This window comes from Globicephala melas, chromosome 15 (assembly GCF_963455315.2).
Source record: "Globicephala melas chromosome 15, mGloMel1.2, whole genome shotgun sequence".
NCBI lineage: Eukaryota > Metazoa > Chordata > Mammalia > Artiodactyla > Delphinidae > Globicephala > Globicephala melas.
The window spans coordinates 47,413,383-47,431,980 of record NC_083328.1 but is presented as its reverse complement, the minus strand read 5'-3'; the positions used below and the strand labels follow the sequence as shown (position 1 = coordinate 47,431,980).

Genomic DNA, 18,598 nt, shown 5'->3' with positions numbered 1-18,598 from the left:
AACACAACATTGTAAAACAACTCTACCTCAATTAAAAAAAAAATTTACGCAAATGGTCTACACTTCTCCAAATCCTTTACTTGTATTCATGTTGCAAATCTGGAATTTTAGGGGAGAGGACTTATCTTATTTTTAAGGAGGTGGGTAGGAAACTAAAAGCCCATATGAATTAAAGTAAACCATACTTGCAATTACCTGTTTCTTTAAAACGAAAGTCCTAATCAGGAACCCCCAGAAAAAGGTTATCCATGACTGCCATGTTGATAACTCTAATGAACGCTAGTTCTTCTCCTGACTTACCTTCTCCCTCTCTGATTTCTCCTGTTTGTCCCCTTTTAAGCTCATCCTCTCTTACCAACCATTCAGTGTTGGATTCTCTAAACACTGTATTCCTGGTTTTTTTAGAGAGTTGACTCATTGTTCCATTCTCGTCTTGCCCTACACTCAACCACATCTTGCTGGTTCCCAGCCACCCTGTTTTCTACAAATTACAGTAGCATTGCATCTGTTTCCTGTGCCAGGAATTCTCTCCTCTGGTTCTTTATCTTGTTAACATTTGTCCATCCTTCAGATCTCAGCTCACTCATCATATATTGACTTCCTCACACTTGGTCCAATCTCTTTACTATGGACTCTCATAACACCACATAGCATTCTTTACCACACTCATCAGAGTTGCAACTTTATATTCATTTGTGTGATTTATTTGATTAATGTCTGTCTCCCCCATTAGCCTATAATCTCTTCCCTGTTTCTGTTTCTTCTCTTCCTGTTGCTATTGACCAACCTTGCACTGCCCACTTCTCTTCTTCACGGGCTACCATAGCTTCTACTGACCAATGGCTTCCTCTATCTCATAGATTCTGATAATACGCTTTTCTCTCAGTGCCCCTCAATTTCTAGTCTTCCTCCAATTGTTGGCTGTCTCTAATTTTTTTTACATTCACACTCTACCAGCAAAACAATCTTATTGGTTTGATTCATATGTACAATCTCTTCTCATGACAGACCAACTCATGGCTCCCTGGGCAACACTCGAATGGACTTCCCTAGGGTCAAGCATGTCCTGCATCCATGGGCTGTAGCCAACATAGTGGACAGGTCAGCTTTCCTGAGAGAGTACGATAAATCAGATACTTTCTCCATCACAGTCTGCTTGCTGAGAACTGGCAGAGCTGGGGAGGGATATTCCTGGAGAACCAGGATTGGGGAAAGAGTAAAGAGTAGAAACAGAAAACAAGCAGGGACAATTGAGGCATTCAACAACCTCCTCTTTGGTTGGTGTTCCACTCAACGAAACCACCATTCCTTGGCATACATCATTAACAAATTTAAGATGTCACAGGAGTCAAGTCCATTTATATCTGATGAGCAAAGTAAAACTCTCAACGGAAGATCTGAAGTATTTGGGGAGTGATAGAACCCAGTGAAAAATGTCAGATGATTAGATTTTAAAAGTACCTTCGAAGGGTAAAGGCCTATCTACTTCTGGTTCATAGTTACTCCTTGGGAGCAGCCCTTCAGGCCCCAAAGTGAAGGGGTTCACCGGTCCTCCCTTGTGGCAGGTCCTGGACTCTAGTCTTTGATGCTGTACCCCACGCCCTTACAACATGAGGCTGCCAAAATCTTGTTCAGCCCTCAATCTCTCAACTGGCTCTACTAGAAAAAATTGGTATAACAATGATCATAACAGCTGTTAGAAATGAGTTTTACTGAGCTTGAGGAGAAGAGATGGCCGCCATCCTTTATCTGGGTGGACATCATCAATTGCTTCTCTTGGACAGAGCAACATAATATAGGGTTAACAGCACAGATTCCAGAACCAACTGCCTGGGTTCAAATTCTGGCCCTGCTACCTACCAACTATGTGAACTTGGGTAAGTTACTTGTCTCCTCCTCATGTATGACATGAGATTATAGCATCTACCTCAATATAGTTGTTGTGAGGACTAAATAAATCATTAAATGCCAAGTGCTTATAACAAAGTTTACATTACATATCTGTGAGCTACAATAATTATTGCTGTTGATATTACTATCGTCCTTAAGAAGTCACCTCATCCAATTATTGGCCACCTGTATTACTCAGGACATATCAGCTCATATTCTACTGACATATCAGTAGAAATTCAGCTCAACGTAGCTTCAGTAAGAAAAAGAAATGTAATGGTTCACACAGCAGGGAAAGTCCAAAGGATGGGCTCACTTAGGCACCGCTAGACCCAAGAGTTCCAATGATGCCATCAAGACTCTTGCTGTCTTGTGCCTTGGCTTTCTTCTGAATCAGCATCATTCTCAAGCAGGTTTCCTCCATGGTGGCAAGGATGTAGCTTGAAGATGACCTTGTTTTTACACTTCTTCCTCAGTGGATTTGAAAGATTGGTAGGCCCTGGTTGTGTTCCATCAATGACCCAATTTTCAGGGGGGTGGAGTATTCCAATAGGCCAGGCCTGGGTCACACAATACCCCTGTAGCCAAGAGGAAAGGTGGAGCAAACTCTACCTGAACATCATGGTCCCCTGGAGGAAGGATGCTGAGCAGGAGATACCCGCTGCTCAACACTTTGTCAAGGCACGGTCTGGGGCCATGTCTCTAAGAAGAAACTAGAAGACTGTGATGACATGTTCATTGAAATTTTTATCCATTTTCCATCTAAAGAGTTACAAACACACTCAGGAGTGATGTTCAAAATATTGAATAACTGGTAGAGTAAGAGTTGCAGTTTGAATGGATGCCTGACCAATCAGAATGGAGGTCAGCTGTATCAGCAAATTCCTGCTGAATGGCAACACTGCATCAAATGCAAACATTGGACTGATTTCTCAGGGACTTAAATATCCAATCCTATTCAATCTTCCTTATTGAGCAAACACTCTCTAGCTTTGGCTAGTTTATTCACTTACCTGATTAGAGGCAGAACTGAGGAGACAGATATCTCCAGAACTCTTTCTACTCTTCAGTTCCCTTTGGTCATCTCATTATGTGTGTGACCTTCCCACTGGGATATGCACTTAAGACAGAAGATAAGCTTTTGAGCTGAAGTACCGATAACCTTGAAATGGGCACATGTACCTTGCCTGACCTTCTTTTGGGGGCCAACCCTGTCATTTTTTCTGTCTGGAGAAAGCAGAGGGCCCCCTCTTCCCTTTCCTCTATTACTCTATCACCACTGAGTGCCTCACAAAATAGTCCCAGTCTCCAATGGATCTATCTGTCCAAGGATATGCTACCCCTTCAAATTCAGATTGGATGAAGTGTTCTTTGATTAGAGACCTAGATGAAGGGTTACTTAAAGGGCCAGCTCAGCTTGGCTAAAAGGCCACAACCAACAACTGGTATGGGGTGGAGTGTGTGTGTGTGTGTGTGTGTGTGTGTGTGTGTGTGCGTGACTTCTTGTCACACTCTCTTCCCCTGAACTAATGTGCCTATAATACTTAGCAGAATCCACACACAATAGGTGTCTAGTAAATGATAGTTCATCTCCTTCCTTCTTGCTAGACACCCTTCCTGCTCCCCTACTGCCATGCAGCCTAGCCTGGCTTTGGTTGCCAGCAGTACCCAGCAGCATCATTCCCCCGGATCCTGCCTTCTAGGCTCAGGGCAGATCCCAGGCATCAGTGCTCACACCTGCTCATCAGGAGATATTTCCCTACCCTACTTTGACCCCCTTCCAACTCTTAATGCAGGACTGCAGAAAGACTTAGGAACACTTGCCAAGACAGTCTGACCTTTGCTTCCCTCTTCCGGGTGGGAATTGATGGATTTCATGCCTGTTTCCTTTCAGGGTTGCAGAGAGTACAGCAACTTGCAGAAAACACAAGATACTTCAGACAGAGACTGAGTGAAATGGGATTCATTATCTATGGCAATGAGGAATCTCCTGTTGTTCCCCTGCTCCTTTACATGCCTGCTAAAGTAGCGTGAGTATCCAGCAGACTCCCAGAATAACACCTAAGCTCCAAGGTGATCTGACAGAGATGGTGCTTTTGACACCACAGGGCTCTTTCAGCATAGGTATTGCTTTGCACTTTGAGCGGGATGCTGAGTTCAGAATTCACTTGTCCAACTTCTCAGAAACTACCTGCCTGCCCATCAGCAAGACCTTTTCACAGATCTTGTGGGAAGGGAGCCAGGTACTGCGGCCCATCATTTCCAAGCTCTGTGAATTGGGTGGAGTCACTTATCTCAGGCCTCAGCTGTAAATTGATGATGATCCTGCACTTCTTCCTGCCCCCAAGATCTTTCTCAGGGAGAACCTCAAAACACCATCTCTCCCAACATTCAAAAGCAACATTACCAGGCTCTGTGCTTTCTCCCATTGCACTCTCACGGCCATCCTCAAAAGAAGGCACCCTCATGTGTGGGGAAACTGAGGCTGAGAGCAGTTAAATAGCTTCCCAAAGCCATACCAGTCAAGCAGTAGTAAAACCAAGAGGCAAACCCAAACCTAGGCTTACTCCAAAGCTCTTGCTCTTAACAAAAAATGTTAACACCACTCCTGTAAGCTTATTTGGGGTTGTTTTCCAGCGATTGCAACTCTGAGGTTGAGCATTAGTAAAAACTGCATAAAGAGGAAAAATGACTTTTCTCAGTATGGCACAGATGAATTTATACGTGAGCCATCTCCAATCTGCTAGAGAATAATTAACTCTGTTGTTAAAAGGAAGTTAATTAAACTCTTTTCTAGTATAAAATGTTTGTGTGTCTGATGAAGCACATGGTAGAAAGTAATTCTCAACAAATGTTTATCAGATTCTAGACATCCTGACACTCCTTTAACACAACCTCATTGTTGGAACTTTCCGTTTGATTCTCTTAACAGTCGAAGTAGATTGGCAGAGTATTAGACGTAGTATAGAAAAGAAGTTCTGGAGCTATTAGTTGAAAACTCATGATGGATAGGACTGAGTTGTATGTTCCTAAAAGATGGATTTTTTGGAGTACACTTTTGGGTCATTTCACCACAGCAAAATAATAAGCAGTTAAAACACACACATGAGTTGCCCCATGCACCACAGCCATCCACCACTCAGCCCTTTGTTCATAGATCTGGATCAGGAAATCAATGCCTGGAGTAGCCAAGAAGACAGTGTGCTTCAGAAATGTCATAGGATACTGCTCTGTGCTAATGGCAGGAAGGAGTGACAATGGTGATTCCAACTGGCAGATAACCCCAAACCCTTTACCATCTGATCTTGGATGACAGGAAAGAAAACCCACGTTTACTCAGAGTGGTTGGGGAAACGGTATGTTCTGACCCTACATGTAGTCCATGCCTATCTAATATTTTATGATTAGCTGAAATGAAGACACCAAAAGTAAACTTGTTTCATTTTAGAGAGTGTCAACACCAGAGGGTGGCGGTAGGGAGTGTGCTGGATACTTCTGACTTTGATGATGGAAGCTGGAATTAGAACCTCAACAGGCTGGGAACATGAATCCATCCAATGATAAGAGTCCATGAAGAATAAAAACAAATGCATTTCAATGTAAGAATTCAAGTGCACGATGACAGAACAAAAGAGAGAGTTCCCCTCCTCCTTTACATGCCAGGAGTCCTAACTAGACAAAGTTAATATGAAAAAGGAAAATTAAACTGAGAGGGAGTTTCCTGGAAAACTTATGTTCTAAGGTATAATGAGATGTTTGGAATGAAAAAGAAATTTGACTCTGCCTCTTCCTAGCTGGGGGATCTAGGACAAGTTAACCAACCTTCTGAAGCCCCACTTTTCTCATATTGAAAATGGGATAGAATAGGACCTATTTCCTAAGACCATTTGAAGATTAAACAAGATGAAGTCTATCAGCATTTGGCATGTCATGTCTTAACATAGGAGCTACTCAGTGTTGGCTGTTATTATTAATAGTATTAATAATGTATATAAAGCACTTCAAATAGTAATTGACTAAGCGCTCAATCAGTGGCAGACATCATTATTACTACTACTACTACAGCTACAATGATGCTAATTGTTCGTTTCAACAGAGTATAAGATTGAGTCATCGTGGTTGCATAGCTAAGGAGGCGCTAACATTGCTGGATGTTACTTATATGCTAAGGAAGGCTCTTAAACCCAGTTGTCACCCATTGAAGGTGGGATGCTTAGCCCTGGTTTATAAATGAAGACACCTAGACACCCCAAAGTCAATCTACTTTCTCAGGGTCACTCACATTGTAGGTACTAGAGGCCAGAACTCAAACCAGTTGCATTTGCCTCCTAAACCAGTGCTCTCTTCAACGCACAACACAGCCCATAGGAGAAAAATACACATCTCTTTAAAGCAAGGCAGAGTATAATTTAACCCTCTTTAATGTCATCACTGGTGAATCAAAAGGCATCCATTATGACAATGGGAAAAAAATCTAATTATTTGGGTTGTTAAGAAAACATAGAACAGGTTAGATACAAAAGGTAATATTATCTAATGTTGGCAGGAGTTACTGCTGCCCAATCTTGTTTCCTGCACTAATATTTCTTCAATGGAAAGTTGAAGGCAGAGAACCTTTTGAAACGGAGTTAATTGGCTAAGCCAGTGTATGAGCACTTGTTTCAATTTGCTTATTTAAAAACTTTTGATTTTTCTCAAAGAACTGTGATTACTCCATATTTCCACCTACTACAGAATGGAGACATTATCTCCAGCCAGGTATCCTTTTGGATAAAGTCCTGTTTGCAGTTCTACCACTGGAATCTTCTATGGAGTTTAGTATAATGCGATTTCACCCATAAAACATTCACTTAAATAATCAAGAATATATTGTATTTACTATTTGGTACAGGGTTGACATTTTCCATCCTCAGGCCTCATCATACACTCGGAGGATGGTGGTGCAGAAGATGCAGTGATGCTGCGTGCAATGCAATGCTAATGTTATATTATTATTATTCTTATTCACATAGTTTAGCTTCTTTCAGCCTATGCCAGCTCTAATTTGCTTTGGGGAACACAAACCCAGAGGCAATCGCATACATTAGCTGAAGGAGGCTAGGTTTAGTAGTGTAAGTTTTAAACTTAGAACTGCTCCGGGGAGGCCTCAGGTTAGCCTAATGAATCAACAGTCATATATTTCGCTCCACATTCTTTGGCAAAACTTACTTCCTCTGGTACAAAGAGAAAAGTGCAGACAGTGAAAATGGTCTTTGGGGAGTTCCGAAAACCGGCCCGATCATGGGTCAGGTGGTTTGGACTCTAGCAATAAAAGCACTTGACTTGTTTCTCAGACAATTACGAGCTCTCACCCTGTGCAGTTCCGTGGGCAGCCTTCCATAGGGTGATCAAGAAAAGAAAGAATGGCTGTTTTCAAGCTTCCTCAGTTAGAAAGCCCCATCTCCTTGTAAACTTCGCAATCCAAATCAAAGTCTATATCTTGCCATGGCCAAGCCAGGGGGCCAGAGAGGCTGTGTGTTTGGTAGTTCTTGCAATCTCCATTGCTTTCTTTGATAACCTGCGTTCTGCACGAGGAAACCAAAAGGCAGACAGCTAAACGGGAGGAGAATGAAAGACCCCTGCGTCGCGGATTCTTCCTGAGTTATGACTCAAGGTTTCTGTGGTGCTGTCAGCTTCCAGCCTAAAATAAGACACCAGCAACCTCTTAATGCTAAGAACAGATCTGAGACATTTATCCTACTTGAGGGCAAAGCATCTTAGTGATTAAGGATTCCTGCGGGGAGCGACGGAGCACAAAGGGGAAAAGGCTCACTTGGGTGCACATGCCTGGGTCTGACATTGGATCTCAGAGCAAGAAGTTTACAGACTTTGAGAGCTGGGTATTCTAGAATCGTTACTGAGATTAGCTCTGAAATAAAAAGAGGCTAGAAGCAGTTAAGGGGAAGGAATCATAGCTTAAAAAGGTTTTACTCAGTATCAAAGAGCTTTGTAATTCTATGACCTACAGCTTCCAGGTTGCTTCTACCGACCAGCCTGTGTGTGTGTGCATTTCTCTCCCTCCCTCCTTCCCCATCTCCCCTTAATCCAGCCAACGGGTTTATTATCCCTGAACATACACATAACAAATGAGGAGACCCTTGCTATTTCCTGTCTTTGGCTTGATGGAAAATAAAATCTTTGTCTCTGGAAAGATAACATGGCTTTGGGATTGGCTCCTGCAGACCCTCTGACCCTGATCCTGAAATTATAGTCACGAAGTAGAGGCTTCTTAAAATTTCCACACCGTATTATCAGTATTAAGTTTTTAAAGCATATAGGTATGCATCTAACATATTCTTTCTTCAGGTAATTGCATTGAGTAATGGTTTTTATTCCTTAGGAACCCTGCAGACAAAAGATTTTACATATGTGCAGACTTGTTAAACCAGGGTCACGTGCACCAGCATTTTCTGCTCAATGTCAAAGACTCTGTGCACGTAACTGTCTAATGAGTGCGCCATACCCCACAGTACACACACTCAGTTATGGGTACCATCAAGTGACTGGCTGCCACATTTCCTTATCGGTTGTATCTGAGAGAAGTTTCATTACTTCAGTCATCTTCTACTTACTTTAAAAAAGTAGGGACGGGCTTCCCTGGTGGCACGGTGGTTGAGAGTCCACCTGCCGATGCAGGGGACGCGGGTTCATGCCCCCGTCCGGGAAGATCCCACATGCCGCGGAGAGGCTGGGCCCGTGAGTACCACAGAAAAAAAAAAAAAAAAAGTAGGGACTTCCCTGTTGGTCCAGTGGGTAAGATTCTGTGCTCCCAATGCAGGGGGCCGGGGTTCAGCCCTGGTCGAGGAATTATTGGGTTGGCAAAAAAATTCGTTCACGTTTCTCCGTTACATCTTATGGAAAAACCCTAAAGAACTTTTTGGCTAACCCAGTAGATCCCGCATGTCACAACTAAGAAGTCTACATGCTGCAACTAAAGATCCCGCATGCCACAACTAAGACCCAGTGCAGCCAAAATAAATATTAAAAAAAAAAAAAGTCAATTAGCCACATTCCTTTTTCTTTTTTCTTTTTGCAGTGTAATTTTGTCATCTCTCATTTAACCTCCTTTTAAACATTTCCCTTAGGGCTTTTGCAAGGCATCTACTAAAGAGAAAAATCGGCGTGGTGGTCGTTGGATTTCCAGCTACTCCCCTTGCAGAAGCCCGGGCTCGGTTCTGTGTTTCAGCAGCACATACACGGGAGATGTTAGACGCAGTAAGTACTCCACAGCCCAGCAGAAGCGACAGGATGGGGTCCTCGGATTCCGAGCACGTTCTTTTACTGAGCTTGCTTGGGTTTCCCTGGGTTTCTCTTGGATGGTTTAAGAAAACAACACTAATAACACTCACTGCTAAAAAATAAAAATAAAAAATAAGGGTATCCTAACAATGCCCAACAATGTGATCAACTCAGCAGATAGAAAAGGATATCAGCTCAGTGAAGACTTGAGTCAAGTCGGTGTTTTGGTTTCATAGCAAAGACCCACTGAGTAGCCAGACATCTTGCTCTTTGCTTGTTCTTAAAGGCAGACGCTGATCTCACGTGCTATTTCAGCAGTAACTGCCTGCATCCTGGCACTGCTCACAGCCACCACGTCCATCATAAGAAAATATGACCCAAATAAGCCACATGTTGGAGAAACAACAACAAAGACAGATCTGTCATATAAGCTCATCCTACGTGAGGTGTAAAGGATTTCAAAACCCCATTTCATTGTCCTTGGATTTCGATCTCTGTGTGAATGAATAATATCAGAGAACCAAGCCAGGTCAGTCAGTTTAGGGTTGATGAAACTGTCTTATAAAATCAATGCAGTTTAGCAAACACTATCAGGTGTCTGCTCTATGCAAAACCCTGGGGCAAAAAGTCTAAGAGAACATACTATAAATAAGCACTTCACAATAACATCAGACAGAATAAATTCATCTCGAAAAAGAAATATAGACAACTACATGAAGGTGGAGTGGGTTATTATGGAGCTATTTGAACAAAACAAGAGACGACAAGGTCAAGGGCAACGGAAACAAAAGGAATGGATCTAGGAATAGACGTTATGCATGCATGAAGCTGCCAAGACTTGGCAAATATTGGATGCAGGGCACATATGGGGTGAGGGAATCAAGAATAATCCGAGGTCTCTAGCCCTCTAGCAAATAAAGAACGGCAAAACTAAGCACATATATGAGCTAAGGTATATGGCAAGGAACAGCATAACACCAACAGGACTGGGGGAATAAAATGAGCTCACTTCTAGACATGTTGGGGTTACAAATCTATGGGCCAGCTGTGAAAAAGCGAACTATTATATATAGGATGGATAAACATCAAGGTCCTACTGTATAGCACAGGGAACTATATTCAATATCCTGTGACAAACCATAATGGAAAAGAATATGAAAAAGAATGTGTGTGTGTGTGTGTGTGTGTGTGTGTAACTGAGTCATTTATACTTCGATAAAATTTAAAGAAAATAAAATCCAATTCTGGAGCTTAGGAGAGTATGCAAGGCTGGAGCTGCTGTAATCTGAGGAACTAAGGGATCATTAAAGTCAGTGGTAGAAAATATAATTGTCCAAATATAAGTGAACGGGCCAAGCGCAGACTCCCCCTATATCCCTGGTTGGATACAGGAATCACAGATGAGGAACTGGGCTTAGATGGAGCTAGATCAATTGGAAAAGTCATAAGCTAGTGTAGTGCTCAACACAGTAAAAAGGAAAAAGCTTCAAGGACGGGGAGGATCAAATGTCCCTGCGATTTTTTTAGATTCTATGTGTAAGCGATATCATATGATATTTGTCTTTCTTGTCTGACTTACTTCACTCAGTATGACAATCTCTAGGTCCATCCACGTCACTGCAGATGGCATTATTTTGTTCTTTTTCATGGCTAAGTAATATTCTATTGATGAACCTATTTACAAAACAGAAATAGAGTCACAGATGTAGAAAACAAAGTTATGGTTACCAAGGGGGAAAGTGAGGGGAGGGATAAATTGGGAGATTGGGATTGACATATACACACTTCTATATATAAAATATATAACTAATAAGAACCTACTGTATAGGACAGGGAACTTTATTCAATACTCTGTAACGACCTATATGAGAATAGAATCTAAAAAAGAGTGGATATATGTACATGTATAACTGATTCACTTTGCTGTACACCTGAAACAAACATAACATTGTAAATCAACTATACTCCGATAAAAATTAATTTTTAAAAATGTCTCTACAAAACAGCAGAACATCCAAGTGGGGTGAGAGATGAGAAGAAACCATTGGCTTAGCAGTTAGTAGGATCTTGCTGTTGCTCAGAAAAGAGAGTTTTAGGGGAGTGCAGGGAACAGAAATAAGAATACAAAGAATTAAAAAATTGAAGGGATACTTTGAGCTCGAATTACACACAGAAACTCACACGGGTCCATATCTTTCTGCATCACCATTATATTCTAGGACTTAAACCAATGTATAGAACATAGTAGGTACACAATAACAATTTATTAGGTAACATGTTAATAACTGAGCTAACTCTAGATTTTGAGATGATGGGAGAACTTTGCTGTTTTTGTTCTATATATTGTCCAGATTCTCTAAAATGAGTATATTTTAGAGAATATTAATTTTAACAAATTGTTTCTTCTAAATGTAATGAGTGGGTGGTAAGAAACGGTAGGCAAGTCTTTTGAGAAGTGTGTAAAGGCAAAAAGAATAGGTTTAGAAAAAGCCCTTGAAAGTGGGGGAAGACTTGAGCATGTTTACACATCAAGGGAAAAGGGAGCGAAGAGAGGGGCACTGCAGGCATGAGGAGAAGAGGATGTGCCCAGAAGCACGCTCCAGAGACGGCAGGAGGGGATGCACAGCTTGGGTCAATTTGCATCTTTTTTCTGATCCAAACGGCATGGAGGCACTCACGAATACCCAGTTCAATAGATATCAGACCTTGTGATTGTTTTCATGAGTTAATTCCTGCGGAATACTTGGTTTGGAAGGAGCACGGAAACCTCATCTAGACAAATGCCTCTAAACTTTTGAGATCGTCAAATCAATACAAAATTTTGAGCAAGTTTCTTACCCTAAGAGAAGTGAAAAATGACCCCTTGAACAGTCAGGGCATTAAGGTAGCAACTGAACATAAATGACAGTCGCAGAAAATATACAATATTAGAGAAGTCTATTCAGTGACCACGTTTGGAACAAGACAAAAAGGAGGACACTTTACAAACACAAAATGACTTAAAAGGTCCCTCTTCTAACATGAGTGGCAGCTGTTCCGTTACCAAGGACAGCTCTAGCCTTGCTATAATCCTCCCGCCTTCTAGATAAGTCTACGTGTAAACAACACTGAGCTGCTCCAGCTTCTCGACAGCATCCAAGCCAGAACTGGCCCCTGCTTCCTTAGAATCATCTCGTGCACAAGTCCAGATGTGATACGTAGCCCTTCCCAACTCCCTGTTATGAAGACGGTCCTTCTGGAGTGCATATTCCCTGCTGCAGCAAGCTGAATAAAGCCGACTTTGTTTGAGTACTGGTGTGTTTCAGGTAGTTGATTAGTGGGCCTCAACATAAATCCATTTAGAAATAATACATGCATTACCAATATATTATGTACATTTTATAACAGACACAAAAAAAGAAGTTAAAAAGGTTGAGATACCACCTCACACCTGTCAGAATGGCTATCATCAAAAAGAACACAAATTACAAATGTTGGCAAGGATGTGGAGAAAAGGGAACCCTCGTACACTGTGGGTGGGAATGTATATTGGTGCAGCTACTGTGGAAAACAGTATGGAGGTTTCTCAAAAAACTAAAAATAGAACTGCCATATGATCCAGCAATTCCATTCCTGGGTATATATATGAAAAAAACAAAAACACTAGTTCAAAAAGATACATGCACCCCAATGTTCATAGCAGTGTTACTTACAATAGCCAAGATATGGAAGCAACTTAAGTGTCCATCAATAGATGAATGGGTAAAGAAGATGTGGTATGTATTTGCAATGGAATATAACTCAACCATAAAAAAGAATGAAATTTTGCCATTTGCAGCAACATGGATGGACTTGGAGGGCATTATGCTAAGTAAAATAAGTCAGACAGAGAAAGACAAGTACTGTATGACATTGCTTATGTGTAGAATATAAAAAATACAACAAACTAGTTAATATAATAAAAAAGAAGCAGACATAGAGAGCAAACTACTTGTTACCACTGGGGAGAGTGGGAGGGGTCACGTAAGGGTTGGGCAGCAAGAGGCACAAACTATTGGGTATAAGATAGGCTCAAGGATGTATTGTACACAACACAGGGAATATAGCTGATACATTGTAATAACTGTAAATGGAAAGTAACCTTTAAAATTGTATTAAATTTTTTTTAAAAAAATTTTTTAAAAGGTTGAGATTAAAATGAATCAAAATCCTATGTTTTCCTCCCACATCCTTCATGAATTGTGGTACTTCTCCCCCAGGTGTGTGGGTCCTTCACTTTCAAAGCCACAGAGCTACTCCATCCCCCACCTTCAGGAAAAGCAACAGAAACTACCCCAGATTGGTGCCACTTAAAATGTAAAGCCTGATACTTTTTCCTAGGGCTTATATTTGGTATAAAAATTAAGAAAATAAATTGAAGTAAAAAGAAAATTTTAATTACCCATAATCCTACCACTCAGAAATAAACTATTCTTAACATCTTGGTAGGGATCTTAACTAATGTCAGTTTGGAAGATTTCCCAACGGAGAAAATCCATAAGCCCCATGAGTCATTCATTCTGATGGTAACGATTCTCACTTTACCTTTTTCAAAACATTGGACTCTAATATCATTTCCCTTTTCTTTTGACTGGTTGAGAAAAACAGGCCCAAAAGGTTAAAAAGGCATGCCCAATTCAGTAGGATTAGTGATAGACTGGAAGGAAAAACTTACATTTTGTATATTCTGGATCTCAGTTGTTTCATTTGTAAACTTGGGGCTACATTTACCTGCCTGGATTGAGAGAATTGAAACAGATGAGTTCTTGGTGTCTTGTGGTTTTAAATTCTATTATTCTATGGAGCATAGACATGAGTATTTAAAAGTTGAGGGTAGGAGGAGGGGGGCAGCTGAAGAATGGGAGAGAGAGGAGGAACCTAATTAGCTCCCATAATGTTCCGTTTTCTTCCTGGCCAGGTTGGTTTGCTGTGTCATGAAGAATTAACACAAATGTAATCTGCGGAGTTTTCTTTTTCTTCCACAAGTTTATATATGTCATTAAACTTTAAAATAAATCCTTCAAGGGTAAGCATGGATCAGATGATTTTATTCCTCTCCTCTCACCCCCAAAATAAACTAAAGATTTGTAATGTGGAGTTAGACTATTAAAGAATATGAAAATAAAATGCATTAGCCTCTAACATTCCTCTAGGGCTGACTTATGAACCACAGCTTAATGATTTGGATCTTTCTCCTTTTCTTTAAAATCGAATAAGCTGGCAAAAGAAGAGTGTGGTTCTCTGTGAGCCCCCCAGAGAGCAAGGCCACTTGGGGATTTAAAGAGAACTGATGGAAGGAATCTCTTTGCAGGTTTTGGAAGCCCTGGATGAGATGGGTGACCTCCTGCATGTGAAATATTCCCGGAACAGGAAGTCAGCACGCCCTGAACTCTACGACGAGACGAGCTTTGAACTTGAGGATTGAGTTTCCTGGACCTGAATGGAGCCTAAAGACTTTGCCAGAAAGACCTCCCTCCTTGCCTCCAAAGAAATATGAATAGATTTCTTCTCCTTTCTAAGGACAGTTTTGGTTTCCAAACCAATTTCATTGAGCCAAGGGAGACATGATTGTTGTGCTTTTAATGTCTCTGCAAGAGACAAAACTATGGTTCCAGAGTTTAGTTTTCTCTTCCCCTAAGTATCCTGCTGCAAATACACACACACACTTCTTAGAATAGTTTTAACAGCACAGAGCCTGTATTTTAGTTGCTATTGTGCAGCCTCTTTGGTCCAGACCCTTGCAGGAGTTCCAACCAAATAAGAGGGTTTTGATTTTTTAGTTCAGTAGATCTTATTATGTGTTTGCTAATTTCATCTGCAGATGAGGGCAAGGGTGATGGGCAGTAGGTGGACTCCTTGTTACCCATGAAACACCAGCTAGAACTCATCCGTATCACGGGGAGTTCCAGGCAGGAGGGTAAAGAAATGTTGCCTCTACCATTTGCCACATTTGGACTTTTTCCAAGGACAAGTGTCAAAAGCCATAGTTAATGTTTCAAGGGAGAGTGCAGGCCTGGCCAGCGGCGACCAAACATCTTTAAAGGAAATTTTCTTTTTCCGCTTGCTGGTCTCCTACAGTTTTACAGCTGAGTTTTGAGGTTTGGAAAACTCAAGACTTTTGTTTCATCAGGAAGAGGGCAGAAAGCAAGCAAGCCAATGATAGGCCTAGACTAAAACTGTAAAGTTATAACAACTTGAATGTTGTTGGTGCCATGCAGACTGAATGTTTAGCATCGCTTTTACTACTTTAACGACTGAGTGGTCATTTTCCTATTAAATTTGGAGTACATGGGGGAAATTCAAGTTCCTTTAGAGTTGCCTCTCAAGACTACACTTGAAGAACATATTGATTCAAAAATGACATTTAAAAGTAAATGCTATTCCACTTTTCAATTCTGACCCCCTTCCCCATTCAGGCTTATTAAATACGACTATCCTCTGGCATAAGCACTCCAATTTGGTGCTAAGTGGGCTTGCACACTATTGGGCAACTAACTGGAATTTATCTGAGTTGTCTCTGTCTCTCTTTATCTCTCTGTCTGTCTCTGTATGTCTGCCTGTCTGTCTCTCTCTCTCCTAACGTGAACGCAAATTTCTCTGCAAAAGTAACACTTTGCTAATTGGATCTAGTTGGTATGGAAGAAGCCAGGGGAAAACCTTATCTTTATCAAGCTTCCAGATGGTGCCCAGATTGGGAAACACTAAAAAGCAGTGGTGACCTTTTAGCAAAGCTTCTGTAATAGTTCGAATGAGTTACAGAACATTCCACTCCATCAAATGACACTATAAACAAATCACTTCAAGAGAGGTTTGACTTTGCATGACACAGATGGACCAAGGCTTTCATGCTGTGAGCTGGGATAGAAACTCCACCCACAGCTCCCGTGTTGGATGGAGAAGCATGGAGATTGGTTCAAGATGGTGGAGTAGAAGGAGGTGCACTCACTCCCTCTTGTGAGAGCAGTGGAATCACAACTAACTGCTGAACAATCATCAACAGGAAGACACTGGAACTCACCAAAAAAGATACCTCACATTCAAAGACAAAGGAGAAGGTGCAATGAGATGGTAGGAGGGAGCAATCACAATAAAATCAAATCCCGTAACTGCTGGGTGGGTAACTCACAAACTGGAGAACAATTATACCACAAAAGTCCACCACTGGAGTGAAGGTTCTGAGCCCCATGTCAGGCTTCCCAACCTGGGGATCTGGCAACAGGAGGAGGAATTCCCAGAGAATCAGACTTTGAAGGCTAGCAGTATTTGATTGCAGGACTTTGACAGGACTGGGGGAAACAGAGACTCCACTCTTGGAGGGCACACACAAAGTAGTGTGCGTAATGGGACCCAGGAGAAGGAGCAGTGACCCCAGGAGAGCCTGAATCAGACCTATCTGCTAGTGCTAGAGGGTCTCCTGCAGAGGTGGGGGGTGGCTGTGGCTCACCGTGGGGACAAGGACACTGGCAGCAAAAGTTCTGGGAAGTACTCCTTGGCGTGAGCCCTCCCAGAGTCCACCATTAGCCTCAACAAAGAGCCCAGGTAGCCTTCAGTGTTGGGTTGCCTCAGGTCAAACAACCAAAACCCAGCCCCACCCATCAGCAGTTGCCTCAGGCCAAACAACCAAAACCCAGCCCCACCCATCAGCAGTTGCCTCAGGCCAAACAACCAAAACCCAGCCCCACCCATCAGCAGTCAAGAGGATTAAACTTTTACTGAGCTCCGCCCACCAGAGCAACAGTCAGCTCTACCCACCACCAGTTCCTCCCATCAGAAAACTTGCAGAAGCCTCTTAGATAGCCTCATCCACCAGAGGGCAGACAGCAGAAGCAAGAAGAACTACAATTGTGCAGGCTGTGGAACAAAAACCACATTACAGAAAGATAGACAAAATGAAAAGGCAGAGGACTATGTACCACATGAAGGAACAAGATAAAACCCCAGAAAAACAACTAAATGAAGTGGAGATAGGCACCCTTCCAGAAAAAGAATTGAGAATAATGATAGTGAAGATGATCCAGAACCTCAGAAAGAGAATGGAGGCAAAGATCAAGATAAAGGAAGAAATGTTTAACAAAGACCTAGAAGAATGAAAGAAAAAACACCTAGAAGAATTAAAGAACAAACAAAAAGAAATGAACAATACAATAATTGAAATGAAAAATACACTAGAAGGAATCAATAGCAGAATAACTGAGGCAGAAGAACAAATAAGTGACCTGGAAGACAGAATGGTGGAATTTACTGTCACAGAACAGAATAAAGAAAAAAGAATGAAAAGAAATGAAGACCGCCTAAGATACCTCTGGGACAACATTAGACACACCAACATTTGCATTATAGGGGTTCCAGAAGGAGAAGAGAGAGAGAAAGAAACCGAGAAAACATTTGAAGAGATTATAGTCAAAAACTTCCCTAACATGGGAAAGGAAATAGCCACACAAGTCCAGGAAGCACAGAGTCCCAGGCAGCATAAACCCAAGGAGAAATATGCTGAGACACATAGTAATCAATTTGAAAAAAATAAAGACAAAGAAAAATTATTAAAAGCAACAAGGGGAAAATGTCAAGTAACATACAAGGGAACTCCCATAAGGTTAACAGCAGAAACTCTACAAGCCAGAAGGGAGTGGCACAATATATTTAAAGAGATAAAAGGGAAGAAGCTACAACCAAGATTACTCTACCCAGCAAGGATCGCATTCAGATTCAATGGAGAAATCAAAAGCTTTACAGACAAGCCAAAGTTAAGTGAATTCACCACCACCAAACCAGCTCTACAACAAATGTTAAAGGAACTTCTCTAAGTGGAAAACACAAGAGAAGAAAAGGACCTACAAAAACATACACAAAACAGTTAAGAAAATGGTGATAGGAACATACATATCAATAATTACCTTAAATGTGAATGGATTAAATGCCCCAACCAAAAGACATAGACTCACTGCATGGATACAAAAACAAGACCCATATATATGCCGTCTACAAGAGACCCACTTCAGACCTACGGACACATACAGACTGAAAGTGAGGGGATGGAAAAAGATATTCCATGCAAATAGAAATCAAAAGAAAGCTGGAGGAGCAATACTCATATCTGATAAAATAAACTTTAAAATAAAGAATGTTCCAAGAGACAAGGAAGGACACTACACAGTGATCAAGGGATCAATCCAAGAAGACGATAAAACAATTATAAATATATATGCACCCAACATAGGAGCACCTCAATACATAAGGCAACTGCTAACAGCTATAAAAGAGGAAATCAACAGTAACACAATCATAGTGGGGGACTTCAACACCTTACTTACACGAATGGACAGATCATCCAGACAGAAAATTAATAAGGAAACTCAAGCTTTAAATGACACAACAGGCAAGATAGACTTAATTGATATTTATAGGACATTTC

General features: G+C 41.3%; 1 protein-coding gene across 2 annotated transcripts in view; it reads left to right on the top strand.

Moving 5' to 3' along the window:
• Positions 1–15,501, top strand: part of SPTLC3 (serine palmitoyltransferase long chain base subunit 3) — a 126,358-nt gene extending 110,857 nt beyond the window's left edge. For both annotated transcript variants that reach the window (XM_030872555.2, XM_060284868.1), the window contains 3 exons: positions 3,785–3,920; positions 9,015–9,144; positions 14,498–15,501. In XM_030872555.2, the coding sequence (XP_030728415.1) occupies positions 3,785–3,920; positions 9,015–9,144; positions 14,498–14,611 (380 nt within the window). In that variant the 3' untranslated portion in view covers positions 14,612–15,501. The remainder of the gene's footprint in view (positions 1–3,784; positions 3,921–9,014; positions 9,145–14,497) is intronic.
• The last annotated feature ends 3,097 nt before the right edge of the window (positions 15,502–18,598 follow it).